General features: G+C 49.9%; 1 protein-coding gene across 1 annotated transcript in view; it reads right to left on the bottom strand.

Moving 5' to 3' along the window:
* The window catches only part of RAPGEF1 (Rap guanine nucleotide exchange factor 1), a 740,344-nt gene that overhangs the window by 27,500 nt on the left and 695,280 nt on the right, over positions 1 to 17,564 (bottom strand). The window contains exons 19-22 of the mRNA XM_069609296.1: positions 13,709 to 13,897; positions 11,405 to 11,489; positions 10,592 to 10,686; positions 7,882 to 7,960 (exon numbers count right to left, since the gene is read on the bottom strand). Coding sequence (XP_069465397.1) covers positions 7,882 to 7,960; positions 10,592 to 10,686; positions 11,405 to 11,489; positions 13,709 to 13,897 — 448 coding nt within the window. The remainder of the gene's footprint in view (positions 1 to 7,881; positions 7,961 to 10,591; positions 10,687 to 11,404; positions 11,490 to 13,708; positions 13,898 to 17,564) is intronic.

Genomic DNA, 17,564 nt, shown 5'->3' on the forward strand with positions numbered 1-17,564 from the left:
AGGTATGGATGAACACAGCAGATGAGGAATGTACTCCAGCAAGAGGGAATATCACTCTATGCCAGGCAGTATATGATGAACACAGCAGATGAGGAATGTACTCCAGCAAGAGGGAATATCACTCTATGCCAGGCAGATATGATGAACACAGCAGATGAGGAATGTACTCCAGCAAGAGGAATATCACTCTATGCCAGGCAGATATGATGAACACAGCAGATGAGGAATGTACTCCAGCAAGAGGAAATATCACTCTATACCAGGCAGATATGATGAACACAGCAGATGAGGAATGTACTCCAGCAAGAGGGAATATCACTCTATGCCAGGCACATATGATGAACACAGCAGATGAGGAATGTACTCCAGCAAGAGGAAATATCACTCTATACCAGGCAGATATGATGAACACAGCAGATGAGGAATGTACTCCAGCAAGAGGGAATATCACTCTATGCCAGGCAGATATGATGAACACAGCAGATGAGGAATGTACTCCAGCAAGAGGGAATATCACTCTATGCCAAGGCACATATGATGAACACAGCAGATGAGGAATGTACTCCAGCAAGAGGGAAATATCACTCTATACCAGGCCAGAATATGATGAACACAGCAGATGAGGAATGTACTCCAGCAAGAGGGAATATCACTCTATGCCAGGCAGATATGATGAACACAGCAGATGAGGAATGTACTCCAGCAAGAGGAAATATCACTCTATACCAGGCAGATATGATGAACACAGCAGATGAGGAATGTACTCCAGCAAGAGGAAATATCACTCTATGCCAGGCACATATGATGAACACAGCAGATGAGGAATGTACTCCAGCAAGAGGGAATATCACTCTATGCCAGGCACACATATGATGAACACAGCAGATGAGGAATGTACTCCAGCAAGAGGGAATATCACTCTATGCCAGGCACATATGATGAACACAGCAGATGAGGAATGTACTCCAGCAAGAGGGAATATCACTCTATGCAGGCACATATGATGAACACAGCAGATGAGGAATGTACTCCAGCAAGAGGGAATATCACTCTATGCCAGGCACATATGATGAACACAGCAGATGAGGAATGTACTCCAGCAAGAGGGAATATCACTCTATGCCAGGCAGATATGATGAACACAGCAGATGAGGAATGTACTCCAGCAAGAGGAAATATCACTCTATGCCAGGCACATATGATGAACACAGCAGATGAGGAATGTACTCCAGCAAGAGGAAATATCACTCTATGCCAGGCACATATGATGAACACAGCAGATGAGGAATGTACTCCAGCAAGAGGAAATATCACTCTATGCCAGGCAGATATGATGAACACAGCAGATGAGGAATGTACTCCAGCAAGAGGGAATATCACTCTATACCAGGCACATATGATGAACACAGCAGATGAGGGAATGTACTCCAGCAAGAGGGAATATCACTCTATACCAGGCACATATGATGAACACAGCAGATGAGGAATGTACTCCAGCAAGAGGGAATATCACTCTATGCCAGGCACATATGATGAACACAGCAGATGAGGAATGTACTCCAGCAAGAGGAAATATCACTCTATACCAGGCACATATGATGAACACAGCAGATGAGGAATGTACTCCAGCAAGAGGAAATATCACTCTATACCAGGCAGATATGATGAACACAGCAGATGAGGAATGTACTCCAGCAAGAGGGAATATCACTCTATGCCAGGCACATATGATGAACACAGCAGATGAGGAATGTACTCCAGCAAGAGGGAATATCACTCTATGCCAGGCAGATATGATGAACACAGCAGATGAGGAATGTACTCCAGCAAGAGGAAATATCACTCTATACCAGGCAGATATGATGAACACAGCAGATGAGGAATGTACTCCAGCAAGAGGGAATATCACTCTATGCCAGGCAGATATGATGAACACAGCAGATGAGGAATGTACTCCAGCAAGAGGAAATATCACTCTATGCCAGGCACATATGATGAACACAGCAGATGAGGAATGTACTCCAGCAAGAGGAAATATCACTCTATGCCAGGCACATATGATGAACACAGCAGATGAGGAATGTACTCCAGCAAGAGGAAATATCACTCTATACCAGGCAGATATGATGAACACAGCAGATGAGGAATGTACTCCAGCAAGAGGGAATATCACTCTATGCCAGGCAGATATGATGAACACAGCAGATGAGGAATGTACTCCAGCAAGAGGGAATATCACTCTATACCAGGCACATATGATGAACACAGCAGATGAGGAATGTACTCCAGCAAGAGGAAATATCACTCTATGCCAGGCACATATGATGAACACAGCAGATGAGGAATGTACTCCAGCAAGAGGGAATATCACTCTATGCCAGGCAGATATGATGAACACAGCAGATGAGGAATGTACTCCAGCAAGAGGAAATATCACTCTATACCAGGCAGATATGATGAACACAGCAGATGAGGAATGTACTCCAGCAAGAGGGAATATCACTCTATGCCAGGCAGATATGATGAACACAGCAGATGAGGAATGTACTCCAGCAAGAGGAAATATCACTCTATACCAGGCAGATATGATGAACACAGCAGATGAGGAATGTACTCCAGCAAGAGGAAATATCACTCTATACCAGGCACATATGATGAACACAGCAGATGAGGAATGTACTCCAGCAAGAGGAAATATCACTCTATGCCAGGCACATATGATGAACACAGCAGATGAGGAATGTACTCCAGCAAGAGGGAATATCACTCTATGCCAGGCACATATGATGAACACAGCAGATGAGGAATGTACTCCAGCAAGAGGGAATATCACTCTATGCCAGGCAGATATGATGAACACAGCAGATGAGGAATGTACTCCAGCAAGAGGAAATATCACTCTATACCAGGCAGATATGATGAACACAGCAGATGAGGAATGTACTCCAGCAAGAGGAAATATCACTCTATACCAGGCACATATGATGAACACAGCAGATGAGGAATGTACTCCAGCAAGAGGGAATATCACTCTATGCCAGGCAGATATGATGAACACAGCAGATGAGGAATGTACTCCAGCAAGAGGAAATATCACTCTATGCCAGGCACATATGATGAACACAGCAGATGAGGAATGTACTCCAGCAAGAGGGAATATCACTCTATGCCAGGCAGATATGATGAACACAGCAGATGAGGAATGTACTCCAGCAAGAGGAAATATCACTCTATACCAGGCAGATATGATGAACACAGCAGATGAGGAATGTACTCCAGCAAGAGGGAATATCACTCTATGCCAGGCACATATGATGAACACAGCAGATGAGGAATGTACTCCAGCAAGAGGAAATATCACTCTATGCCAGGCACATATGATGAACACAGCAGATGAGGAATGTACTCCAGCAAGAGGAAATATCACTCTATGCCAGGCAGATATGATGAACACAGCAGATGAGGAATGTACTCCAGCAAGAGGAAATATCACTCTATGCCAGGCACATATGATGAACACAGCAGATGAGGAATGTACTCCAGCAAGAGGGAATATCACTCTATGCCAGGCAGATATGATGAACACAGCAGATGAGGAATGTACTCCAGCAAGAGGAAATATCACTCTATACCAGGCACATATGATGAACACAGCAGATGAGGAATGTACTCCAGCAAGAGGAAATATCACTCTATACCAGGCAGATATGATGAACACAGCAGATGAGGAATGTACTCCAGCAAGAGGAAATATCACTCTATGCCAGGCACATATGATGAACACAGCAGATGAGGAATGTACTCCAGCAAGAGGAAATATCACTCTATGCCAGGCACATATGATGAACACAGCAGATGAGGAATGTACTCCAGCAAGAGGAAATATCACTCTATACCAGGCAGATATGATGAACACAGCAGATGAGGAATGTACTCCAGCAAGAGGAAATATCACTCTATACCAGGCAGATATGATGAACACAGCAGATGAGGAATGTACTCCAGCAAGAGGAAATATCACTCTATGCCAGGCACATATGATGAACACAGCAGATTACTTTGATAACGCTATGAAAGACCTTATCAACAATACTTTTTGTGAAGTATTTTGAACGAATCCCACCAAGGAATACAGCAGTAACTAGTGTCTAAACTGTGCTTTTGGTACAAAAGTGGGCTGTAAGAGAAAGTTCCGAATAATATCTTTTTATAAAGTATTCCAAAATTTCCCAGATATATTTCTCGACTAAAATGCACACGAACATAATGTTCCTCCCCCTGGAGCCATCATCAGTGGGTTAACGTTATAGATAAACGGTATCTAGTGTTTCCATGGAAAAGGTTTCCATCGAAACCTATCCATCGAAAATATATGCATGGAATGCATACATGTGATGGGTAAAGGGTTAACTGATAAACTACTTAACCCTCTAGCAATACAATGATCTGGTTATTTGAGACACGTGCAAGAGCGCTTAGAGACATGGGAGAATAGCAAATGCAGCCCAATTATACCCGAGTACACTACCATGTGATGGCCCTGTGTACTTCCATCACACATGATCCTGCTATTATAGCTCTTCAAATACTTTCCAAACACATGTCCCTTAGCGTTCTTCTTTATAATGAAAGGGTTTTGGAGCGATCACAGTTCCATTTGAAAAATAACACTGGAACGTTTCATCCCAATCCATACTAGCAGATCTGTAGAGGAGAAATGGAAGCTAAATGTGCTCGATCACTTGCTAATCGTTTCATGTCATACTTTGAACAAACACAAACCAAACCTCAAGTGGGGAATAACTCAAATGATTATGCATGTTGTAAAAGGGCTAATATAACTGTAAAGATTGTGAAAGAAAAATAACGCCTGAAAAAGTGTATTTCACTGTCAATGGATTTCAAATGTCAGCTTATATGATTGTATACAAAACAGGTACAGTGCGGCGAAGCCCACATTATTTAAAACGTATATCTGATTGTGAATGGATTTCAAGTCTCAAACATTCATACAATAAAAACATTTTCTATTCTATACAAAATTTCAAAAGCATCCTTTTCAGTGAGGTGTATCTACATTATTTTGAACAGGAAACCTATGCTTTTGATGCACACAAATACTGTGGGCTTAACGGAGCCCTTCTGAGTATTTCTTACAGAGGGTTGACAAGTGCACGTTCTCCCATCATTAGTTGAGCCAACATGTGCAGTAGACAACAGGTTGTTTTCGTTGCCTAAAATCATAGCAGTGTCCGGGTCTTTTTATATACTAGTCCAAAAATGAACTATCTGAACTTAGCGCAAAATATTAGACCCAACTTGCCAAAGCAGGTTACAACTAGTATGTATGGAAAAAGAAAATATGCCTTCACCAGCTCATGAACACATTGATCATCCGTTATGAGGGGACATGGAATTAGCTCGTGGAGGAGGCACCTAGTCTTAAGAGATCAGGAGTGCAGGTGCTTCAATGCAACAGCAAGCCTGCAGAAAGCCCAAACTGTGGGTGAACAGCAAACCTGCACAGAACCCAAACTGAGGGTGAACAGCAAACCTGCACAAAGCCCAAACTGAGGGCGAACAGCAAACCTGCACAGAACCCAAACTGAGGGTGAACAGCAAACCTGCAGAAAGCCCAAACTGAGGGTGAACAGCAAACCTGCACAGAACCCAAACTGAGGGTGAACAGCAAACCTGCACAAAGCCCAAACTGAGGGTGAACAGCAAACCTGCACAGAACCCAAACTGAGGGTGAACAGCAAACCTGCACAAAGCCCAAACTGTGGGTGAACAGCAAACCTGCACAGAACCCAAACTGAGGGTGAACAGCAAACCTGCACAGAACCCAAACTGAGGGTGAACAGCAAACCTGCACAGAACCCAAACTGAGGGTAAACAGCAAACCTGCACAAAGCCCAAACTGAGGGTAAACAGCAAACCTGCACAGAACTCAAACTGAGGGCGAACAGCAAACCTGCTGCACAGAACCCAAACTGAGGGCGAACAGCAAACCTGCACAGAACCCAAACTGAGGGCGAACAGCAAACCTGCACAGAACCCAAACTGAGGGCGAACAGCAAACCTGCACAGAACCCAAACTGAGGGCGAACAGCAAACCTGCACAGAACCCAAACTGAGGGCGAACAGCAAACCTGCACAGAACCCAAACTGAGGGCAAACAGCAAACCTGCACAGAACCCAAACTGAGGGTGAACAGCAAACCTGCACAGAACCCAAACTGAGGGCGAACAGCAAACCTGCACAGAACCCAAACTGAGGGCGAACAGCAAACCTGCACAGAACCCAAACTGAGGGCGGAATCAATTCGTAGCCTTGTGTGGAAAGTCAGACTCTGGAGGCGGGCAAGAGGTCATCTTTGCAGCATAATGTGGAAGGCCGAGCTTATGCATACACCTAAGGACAGCCCTCCCTATCCTGTAAAGCTCATATTTGGCGTTGGCAGAAAGGATTGCTCATTGTTGGTGCAGTGTTCTCATGAGACCCCTCAGTGTCAGGATTGCAGGGACACTGGACATCGAGAGCACAGTCACTTAAGCAATAAACCCCGAGCTGAGGGGCCATTAAGGGAACTGTAATGCCCCCCCGCCCCCCAGCGAAGGGTTCATTGCTATTCGTATGCCAGCACTTTGTACCAGGATACTAATAGTTAGTAAGTTGCGAAATTTTGCAACTTACAAAATAAAATGTACAACAAAAAAGAAAAGATGCCCACCATGGGTTGGGAAAATGAGACTATACATAGTCCCTTCTCCCTTTCCATGGCGGCCTTGCGGACGTCGGCGCTGCGCCCAGAACGCTACTGTTCCCCGAGCAGCCAACGGACAAAAAAAAGAAGGAAAGTGGAGAGGGCGTGCCTTATTGTGTGGAAAAAGGGGGTGAGGTGGTCAGGCAGGGGACCCAGGAAAGCACACGTACTTGCAAAACATGGTGAGGGAAGATGGCGGCCGCAGTGTGGTAAAGCTCCACTCCGAGCCTCCACATTGGCAGGGAGGCCGTCACCCCCGCCCTCCCCCAGGGTACTAATACAGGATAAATCACAGCTACATTTGTGTTGAAAATGTATATCAATGTCGAGGTGCTAGAAGCAACGCTCCGCTCCTCTTGATGTTGGGAACATACTAATAATATTTTCTGTAAATATTTTGTGTCTCCTCTGAAATAATTAAAGCACGTTGGTTCTTTGCATGGGTAACTGGATTTTTATGTGATGCATTGCCTTTTTGCATAAGTGAACTTTTTGTGCATGGACTCCTCAATATCAAACAGTTTCAGATAATAAATTGTATAATGTTCTTCCTCATCATTAGATCCTGGCTCTCAGGAGAGCTAAAATAGTCTGCACATTGAACGTGTTTGATTAAAGAAACTGCACAGATTACAATCAAATTAATTGCTCAAGTACAACTAAAAAACTCTGCTGTAAGACTCACAAATTTACCAATTTTATAGACTTTTAAAACTTTGAAAGATCCCCTCTCTTAGGTGATATTGAAAAAAGTGACCTACCATAAAGAAAGAAGGCATGAGGCTGAAAGGATTACGCTCACTGCACTACAAAATACCGAGGTTTCAAGCCTCCTGATGAGTGCACCCCATAATGTTCTTCGATGGAGCAGCTTGTCTATGTGCCCTCACAAAGCCAAGGGACCTTAAAAGGCTTCCATGGGCCATCTGCAGGTTCAGAGAAATCAAAACATTCCAAAGCGAACAAAAAAATGTCATGGCTACATAAGTGTACAAAGATGTGCCTTATTTTGTCTGCGGGCCTCTCACAATATTTAAAAATGTCAATCTATGAGGACACTTAAGGGATGGGATCAGAGGTTTTATTCTGAATATCTCAGTCCCAAAGATGCTCACCTTCATAACTTTAATGAACTTCAGCAGCAGCCTTTCCCGGTCCTGAGCCTTCTCCTGCAGCATAATGATGGAGCGAACCCTGCGGAGCACAAAAGAAAAATGGGAGCGGCTGCAACTAAAAGTCAACAGGTTGGCCTTTAGGACTGGCACAGAAAACCGGTGGATGCACTGTAAGATTAAATGCGTTGAAACCTGGACAGGTCCTGTGCCTGAAATAAAAGCAGCCCACAATCGCCCAGGACAACCTAGCAGACTACTGCCCCATCACCATCACCATCACCAATCTACCCTTCATTGGCAAGAAACATCTAGAAGACCGTCTCGCTCCAAATGCACAAAAAGATTGCCAAACACAACCCAACTGAAGAATACCAGTCCAGCTTCTGAAAAAGATGCAGCACCAAGACCTCCGCCATGTAGGTCATCAACAAGGCCCATCCTCTTAGACAATGACAACCCATGCCTCCAGGTCCTGCTGGACATCCCTGCTGCATTCAACACTGTGTCCTCGTGCGCTGGATTCAATGCCAGACCTAGACTTCACTCCTGCTCTCACCCAGCCCACCGAGATGGGCACCTGCATATCCCAACAACGCCCAGTGACCGGCAGAGTCCCCCGAGGCTTCATACTCTGCAACCTCTACAGGGAGGCACTGGGCTACTGGTCAAATGCAACATCAGAATCCACCAGTATGCAGAGTACACATAGCAATACCTGATGGTCAACTGCCTCGATGACATCCATCAACTGAAACACTGACGCTCCACCATTTAAGCCTGGCTAACAAGTGCCTACCTGCAACACTACCAAAACAGTTCATCTCAGTGGCGCCACCAAACACACGCAATTTCAAAATTGGCAGCCACAGATGGATCCTGATGGCGTCTCACCTCAACTCACCCCAGCGCAAAGTCCAACTGCTTCACAGATTGAGACCTCTCCTTTAAAGCACACATAGTACCCCACTAGCTCTCTTTACTGTGCCAAAACGCACCCTTCAACCCCACCTGAGAGTTCAGATCCTTCCTCTATGCACTGTTGATCTTCCACTGATGGTGGCAACGCCTTCCTGCCAGGTACCCACGCACTATTTTGACTCTGAGAAAGCGGTCCAGCACACCACAGCACTCCCCCCTCAAGGGACCGGAGACACGCAACCACATTTCTCCCACTCATACAAGCTTGCATCACCGTCACGACTACCTGAATCATCTAAAAAAGGGCTAAAGTCCAAGAAGCCATCATACTTGGCTGGAAAGATCACCTTCTCAGGAGGTCAATGCAACACCAGGAACCAAGATATCTCACGCCTGGAATCCAAAAAGTGCATGGAGACGACCAGAAAACAAGCATTTGCCTGCTATGCTTCCACGTCCTGAAACTTCCTTCCTTCCCTGCTAACATCAGGCTGGCTGGCAAATCAAGAAAGATCTGAAGACCCTGTTCGTCAAGGCAGACCTCACTGACAAACGAGGACCAGACCAGCAGGCAAACCCTGCGCCCCCCCTGCCCCATGTTCCACTCCCTTTATTGTACAGCGCCCTGTTACTTTGTAGCTAGGTGTGTACTGAATACACACACACACACACACACACACACACACACACACACACACTGGGGGGGACACTGTTTTTTGACCGCTTTGTTGGGCCACCTCTTTTTCTACATACAAACACAAGCGCATGACCTGGGGCACCCTTCCTCGTCGCCCGTAGACGCCCTACTGCTCTGAGCCATGACAGTATGACAGGTACCAGCCAAGCAGTGCACTGTTTATCAGCATCCACTCCATGTAAATAACAAAAGGACATTGAAAACAAATGCTGGTTTCGACAATATCACGCCTAGCGTCACGGGAACTATCCGTACTCCCTCACTCCTCTCACCGCCACATCTTCCTCATGAGTAACAGAAGCCATTCTAGACTTCACTGCAAGTACACCCAGTGAAGTACTCGAGGTATCACTGCACATGGGGGCTTTCATAAGCAGCAACATTCTTAGAAGCTACTACAAGTAACCAAACCAAGGCTATAGAATACCTAAAGTGCCACCCTGTACAGCTTCTCCTGCACATAGCACAGTTAGGCTCTGATAGTGGTAAACAAAGGTAACAAGCGACATGAAACGCTCTCTAGAGGCTACCTCAAGTAACACGCTTGGTGATTGCCACTTCAAGGAGGTTCGGCGGCGCAGTCCTAGTCCAATTCCTTGTGTATACTAGGAACAAGGTGATGGCGGCGCAGCACAACACTTTGGAAGGCCGGCTCCCGAGCCACCTGAGACACTTTCTCACTCAAGGCCTGGGGTGCCTACTGACCCCTGCCGCCTTGCCCATGCCACATGCATCCAGCACTGCCCCTTCCCCTCATCAGTATTTTACGGCTTCCTCCGCACTGTGCGCCCTTCCGCCCCATGGAGAGTCAGGACCTGCAACATTATATTTATATATCCAGTGTCCTCTTTGCCCACCAGTTTTTCTTTCTCGGCAATTCACGATTAAGGTAACCCCCATTTGTTAAGACCATGCCGGTGTTTTTAGGAGCTACCCCTTGCAGCCCTGATCCATGAGCTGCGAGCTTTGAAAACAGGTCCAGAGAGCTTCTGCTGAGCAGGCACCCTTTCCTCCTCCTAGGATGCTTGTTGCTCTTGCCAGCTCGCTGTTATCTCCCTCCCCAGAGGATAGCAGCCCTGTGCCCCCCCCCCTTACCAATAGGACATGTTGTTAAAGTGCTCTGTGAACTGCGTCAGATTCGGGCTCTTCTCTTCATTCTGCTCTTTGGCCCAGAGCAGAACCTCTGGGATCTGGGGAGAAGCACACAAAGAGGTGAAGGGAGACTGACTGGCTTTGGTTCATAATGCTTCACTTCACAGGACAGGAAATACAAAATGAGCTAGCTCTCACTTTGGGAGCAAACAGTGTAGGAGCAGGGGTGTGTGCGCGGGGGACGAAATATACATTCTAAAAAGACACATGGCAATGAGCACACAAAGATTCCCCTCCAGAGGCAATGGGGCTTGGGGCTTAGCACAGAGGACGCTAGGGCGCAATAGAGTGCTCAGACAAAGCAAGGTGTGTTGCACTGTGGGGATGACGGAGCCCAGGCAAAGAACTGGAGACAGAGCAGCGCCGGGGGCAGCACAAGATTAAGAGGCTTGTGTAATCCAAAATGGAGCAATGGCACCTCAATCTCTAGGAAAAGGTGTGCTGCTGGGTTCAGGAATATCAACGGTTGCCCTGGTAGAGGAAAGAGACAGGGAGAACTGGCGAGATTCAAAACCAGGGACCCAGCCCAGGATACATGCAACACACTAACATGTCAATGGGTGGGCACAATTAAATGACTGTCAGCAACTCATGTGGCCTAAAATGAAGGACACCCCCAATAAGTCTTCCTAGTTCTCTGCATGCACCCATAGCCCAGGCAGCCTGAAGGGGCAGGATGCACCGACTTCAAATGGTTCTGGCATGAAAGTGCACGAGGTACCTTCGCACGCCCCAATTCACCTGTTGGGATCTTACCTCAATCTTGTAGAAGAGCTCTGCATCCAACAGTGTCAGCTGTTCTGCAACTTCATGGCTGTGGAAGTCATGCAGAGTGCCGGGCCTGCAATCCATGGGGAGGCACATTAGCACCCAAAGTGCACTTAGAACGGGTACCTGCCCATCAACTACCGCCACACAACTCACTCGCCACGCAGCAGATGCTCATCACAAAAGGATACTTCACTGACGGTTATCCTCAGAAAGGATGCAAAACCAGTGTCACCCTAACGTCCTGGGTCTGGATGCGGACAGAGCCCGCAAACTGCAGAGGGATGGAATAGGCCTCTAAATGCATGGTGACACCACCACCATGCAGGGGCATACCGACAATACCGGGTTCAATATACCTTATGTTACTGGGCATTTGCATAGCGCATTTCACCATTGGTATGATTTCAACGCGCTGTGGGTTGAATGCCCTGGGGGACCAGAGTCCAGGCCAATGGAGAAAGTAGGTTGGTAAGTAGTGCGTGTGTGCACTCAGTATGTGTGCAGCTAGACCGAATTTTGTGGTGGGTAACTGCATTCTAATGCTAGGAGTAGTGTGAAGGTTGTGTGAGACCAGTAGCATGTGTGCAGCTAGGCCAGAGGGTCTTGGGTAGCTGCATTCCAGCAGGGCCGGTGCTCATTTATGAGGTTATGCGTGCAGCTAGGCCAGAGGGTCTTGGGTAGCTGCATTCCAGCAGGGCCGGTGCTCATTTATGAGGTTATGCGTGCAGCTAGGCCAGAGGGTCTTGGGTAGCTGCATTCCAGCAGGGCCGGTGCTCATTTATGAGGTTATGCGTGCAGCTAGGCCAGAGGGTCTTGGGTAGCTGCATTCCAGCAGGGCCGGTGCTCATTTATGAGGTTATGCGTGCAGCTAGGCCAGAGGGTCTTGGGTAGCTGCATTCCAGCAGGGCCGGTGCTCATTTATGAGGTTATGCGTGCAGCTAGGCCAGAGGGTCTTGGGTAGCTGCATTCAAGCAGGGCCGGTGCTCATTTATGAGGTTATGCGTGCAGCTAGGCCAGAGGGTCTTGGGTAGCTGCATTCCAGCAGGGCCGGTGCTCATTTATGAGGTTATGCGTGCAGCTAGGCCAGAGGGTCTTGGGTAGCTGCATTCAAGCAGGGCCGGTGCTCATTTATGAGGTTATGCGTTCAGCTAGGCCAGAGGGTCTTGGGTAGCTGCATTCAAGCAGGGCCGGTGCTCGTTTATGAGGTTATGCGTGCAGCTAGGCCAGAGGGTCTTGGGTAGCTGCATTCCAGCAGGGCCGGTGCTCGTTTATGAGGTTATGCGTGCAGCTAGGCCAGAGGGTCTTGGGTAGCTGCATTCCAGCAGGGGCGGTGCTCGTTTATGAGGTTATGCGTGCAGCTAGGCCAGAGGGTCTTGAGTAGCTGCATTCCAGCAGGGGCGGTGCTCGTTTATGAGGTTATGTGTGCAGCTAGACCGTTTTTTTTGTGGGGGATAGCTGCCTGCGTTCTAAAGATTGTGGAGGTGTGCATGGTGGGGGGATAGCCGGATTCCATTGTTATTGGTGCAGAGCAGAGAGTCAGCATATTGGTAGGTATGTGCCAGTATCCGTGCAGTTGGAAGGGTCCCCTGTCCCCGATTACCTTCCTGTGCTGGGCAACGTGCTGAAGGAGCACAACCCTCAGACAAATCCTGGGTGCTGACAGCGCTGCCACTGACCAGTACCACCTGTTGATCAAACGTTCCCACAATCCCCTGTTTTATGTTTATTGTGTTTATATAGCGCTTTACGCCATTGACCCAAGTGCACTGGGTTCCAGTCCTGACAAAGGACCTCTACGTTTTGTGCATGTGGGGTCTAAACTCGCATAGTAGTCGCAAAGCCTCACTGCACACTACTCCACTCCCATGTGCGTCAGTGCCTTCTCTATCCTGGAAGCCAACTGTGGAAGGGATAAGCCTCTATATATATATATATATATATATATATATCACACACACACACACACACACACACACACACACACACACACACACACACACACACACACACACACACACACACACACACACACACACACACACACACACACACACACACACACACACACACACACACACACACACACACACACACACACACACACACACACACACACACACACACACACACACACACACACACACACACACACACACACACACACACACACACACACACACACACACACACACACACACACACACACACACACACACACACACACACACACACACACACACACACACACACACACACACACACACACCTCCGTCGATAGGTGGGCATTACCTGGCTGCCACGCCCCTGGCCGCCAGGGGCCTGCTGGCAGAGTTGGCGTAGCGCAGCATGCGTTTGTTCTCCATTTTGTCCAGGATATTTTTCCTTAACACTCGGGCCAGGCTGAGCTCCCCGTTGCACACCAGGCGGAACACCAGGTCCATCAGCAGCTTTAAAATGTCATCCGTCAACTCCACTAAGCTGAGAAATGTGTAGGAAAGGGAGTGCAGAAAGCATGGGGCGGGGACAGACAGACAGACAGTGTGGGGAAGAAAGTGAGGTCAGGGGAGAGAAGAAAACCAAAGGCAAAATCACGTCAGCCTGCTGATTTAAAATGCTCGAAGCTGTTACTTTTCAAGTTCTCACAAGCCGGCCCCGGGACTCCCCCCGCCCACCTCTTAGGAGGAAACCTGGCACCTGGAACAGATGTGCAAGCGGAGCGCTTCCGCGGGCAAGGCGGGAAGCGGAGCAGACATGCACTACACGGACACCAGACAGCTAATTAGTGGGTACGCTTTGGTGTTCCAGAGTAGGGGGGCGGGGGAGGCGGGGGAGTAGCTGGTGCTGAAGCGGATTAGAGGATGCCATAGCACTCAATGGAGACATCAGCCTTAGCCTGTAGGACATGCACACAACACCCAGGAGACAACCACTCCAGCCCCATCAGACAAACGCCTAAGCCAGCACTCCACGTGGATCGTTCAACTCTATCCAGCAAGAGGCCACTACAGTGCTGAGGAAAGGCACCTTCCCCAGCCCTGCCTGCAGGAGTATACCAGAGTGCCAAGGAGAGGAAACACATTGTGTATAGGCGCTATACAAACAAACAATCAATCAATCAGCCCAGCCTGCAGGAGTACACCAGAGTGTTAAGGACAGGCACCTACCCAAGCCCTGCAGGAGGACACCAGAGTGCCAAGGAGAGGCACCTGCCCCAGCCAGCCCTGCAGAAGTACACCAGAGTGCTAAAGACTGGCACCTACCCCCAGCCCTGCCTGCAGGAGGACACCAGAGTGCTAAGGAGAGGCACCTGTCCCAGCCTTGCAGGAGTAGACCAGAGTGCCAAGGAGAGGCACCTGCCCCAGCCAGCCCTGCAGGAGTACACCAGAGTGCTAAGGAGAGGCACCTACCCCAGCCCTGCAGGAGGACACCAGAGTGCTAAGGAGAGGCACCTGTCCCAGCCTTGCTGGAGTAGACCAGAGTGCTAAGGAGAGGCACCTGCCCCAGCCAGCCCTGCAGGAGGACACCAGAGTGCTAAGGACAGGCTCCTGCCCCAGCCCTGCCTGCAGGAGTACACCGGAATGCTAAGGAGAGGCACCTACCCCAGCCCTGCAGGAGGACACCAGAGTGCTAAGGACAGGCAGCACCTGCCCCAGCCCTGCCTGCAGGAGTATACCAGAATGTTAAGAAGAGGCCCTTGCCCCAGCCCTACCTGCAGGAGGACACCAGAGTGCTAAGGAGAGGCACCTACCCCAGCCCATCAGGAGGACACCAGAGTGCTAAGGAGAGCCACCTGTCCCAGCCTTGCAGGAGTACACCAGAGTGCCAAGGAGAGGCACCTGCCCCAGCCAGCCCTGCAGGAGTATAGCAGAGTGCTAATGAGAGGCACCTACCCCAGCCCTGCAGGAGGACACCAGAGCGCCAAGGAGAGGCACCTGCCCCAGCCTTGCAGGAGTACACCAGAGTGCTAAGGAGAGGCACCTACTCCAGCCCTGCAGGAGGACACCAGAGTGCTAAGGACAGGCACCTGCCCCAGCCCTGCCTGCAGGAGTACACCAGAGTGTTAAGGACAGGCACCTACCCAAGCCCTGCAGGAGGACACCAGAGTGCTAAGGAGAGGCACCTGACCCAGCCTTGCAGGAGTACACCAGAGTGCTAAGGACAGGCACCTGCCCCAGCCCTGCCTGCAGGAGTACACCAGAGTGTTAAGGACAGGCACCTACCCAAGCCCTGCAGGAGGACACCAGAGTGCTAAGGAGAGGCACCTGACCCAGCCTTGCAGGAGTACACCAGAGTGCTAAGGAGAGGCACCTGCCCAACCCTGCCTGTAGAGGACACCAGAGTGGCAAGGAGAGGTACCTGCCCCAGCCAGCACTGCAGGAGTACACTAGAGTGCTAAGGGCAGGCACCTGCCCCAGCCCTGCCTGCAGGAGTACACCAGAGATTTAAGGACAGGCACCTGCCCCAGCCCTGCAGGAGGACACCAGAGTGCTATGGAGAGGCACCTTCCCCAGCCATGCCTGCAGGAGGACACACGAGGGCTAAGGAGATGCACCTGCCTCAGCCCTGCGGGAGGACACCAGAGTACTAAGGGGAGGCGCCTGCCCCAGCCCTGCAGGAGGACACCAGAGTGCTAAGGGGAGGCGCCTGCCCCAGCCCTGCAGGAGGACACCAGAGTGCTAAGGGAAGGCGCCTGCCCCAGCCCTGCAGGAGGACACCAGAGTGCTAAGGGAAGGTGCCTGCCCCACCCCTACAGGAGGACACCAGAGTGCTAAGGAGGGGGACATGACCGAGCCCTGCAGGAGGATACCAGAGTGTTAAGGAGAGGCAACTACCCCAGCCCTGCCTGCAGGAGGACACACGAGGGTTAGGCAGCGTGTTAAAAGAAGATACAGACCCCACACCTGCAAGAGGATACCAGTGTTAGGGGGTACACGTACACCAGCCCTGCAGTAGGACACCAGAGTCTTATGGGGAGACACCTGCCCCAGCCCTGCCCGTAGAAGGATACACGAGGGTTAAGGGGAGACCACTGCCCCAGCCCTGCAGGAGGACATCAGAGTGTTAAGTGGAGATACAGACCCCACACCTGCAAGTGAATACCAGAGTGTTAGGGGGTACACGTACACCAGCCCTGCAGTAGGACACCAGAGTCTTATGGGGAGACACCTGCCCCAGCCCTGCCCGTAGAAGGATACACGAGGGTTAAGGGGAGACCACTGCCCCAGCCCTGCAGGAGGACATCAGAGTGTTAAGTGGAGATACAGACCCCACACCTGCAAGTGAATACCAGAGTGTTAGGGGGTACACGTACACCAGCCCTGCAGTAGGACACCAGAGTCTTATGGGGAGACACCTGCCCCAGCCCTGCCCGTAGAAGGATACACGAGGGTTAAGGGGAGACCACTGCCCCAGCCCTGCAGGAGGACATCAGAGTGTTAAGTGGAGATACAGACCCCACACCTGCAAGTGAATACCAGAGTGTTAGGGGGTACACGTACACCAGCCCTGCAGGAGGACACCAGGGTATTAAGGGAAGACACCAGGCCCAGCCGTGCAGGGGGATACCAGGCTGTTAAGGGGAGACACCAAGTCCAAACCCTACCAGGTAGCGGCACAGCACGTCTTGCCAGAGACACACTCCAGCCTTTTCAGTTAGGATACAGTTCCCAAGAGGAGAGGTGGGAGAGCCAGGCGGGGCTCGGGCCAGCTGGGGCTTTGCAGCTGACCCCAGTCTGACACTAAGCACGACTCAATGGGCCCTGGGGCCCGAGCCGAGACTTGCATGTTCTCCCTACCTGCCACCTGCACCATGATGAAATAAAACACGTCCTCCTGAGCAGGGGAGTTGCTAGGTCTGGAAAAGACCCGGGGCTAAGCTGATGTCGGACCTGTTGGGACTGGGGGCTAGCTAGTCTTTTGGCTGTAGCTCCTGAGATTCTATCCGGGGCTACAACCAAAAGATCAGGGGCTATAGCCCCCTTAGCCCCCCCCTAGCAACGCCCCTGCTCCCGACACTCGCTGCCCCCAGCAGGAATTATTTCTCCTGGAGGGCTGCAGCGGGTCCCTGTAACTCCCTCCCTGCTCCACTTGCCATCTGCGGAAACAAATGCAGGCAGGCGTCATGCTGAGGCCTCAATGATGCCCT

Source organism: Ambystoma mexicanum, chromosome 8 (assembly GCF_040938575.1).
Source record: "Ambystoma mexicanum isolate Mex_15411 chromosome 8, UKY_AmexF1_1, whole genome shotgun sequence".
NCBI lineage: Eukaryota > Metazoa > Chordata > Amphibia > Caudata > Ambystomatidae > Ambystoma > Ambystoma mexicanum.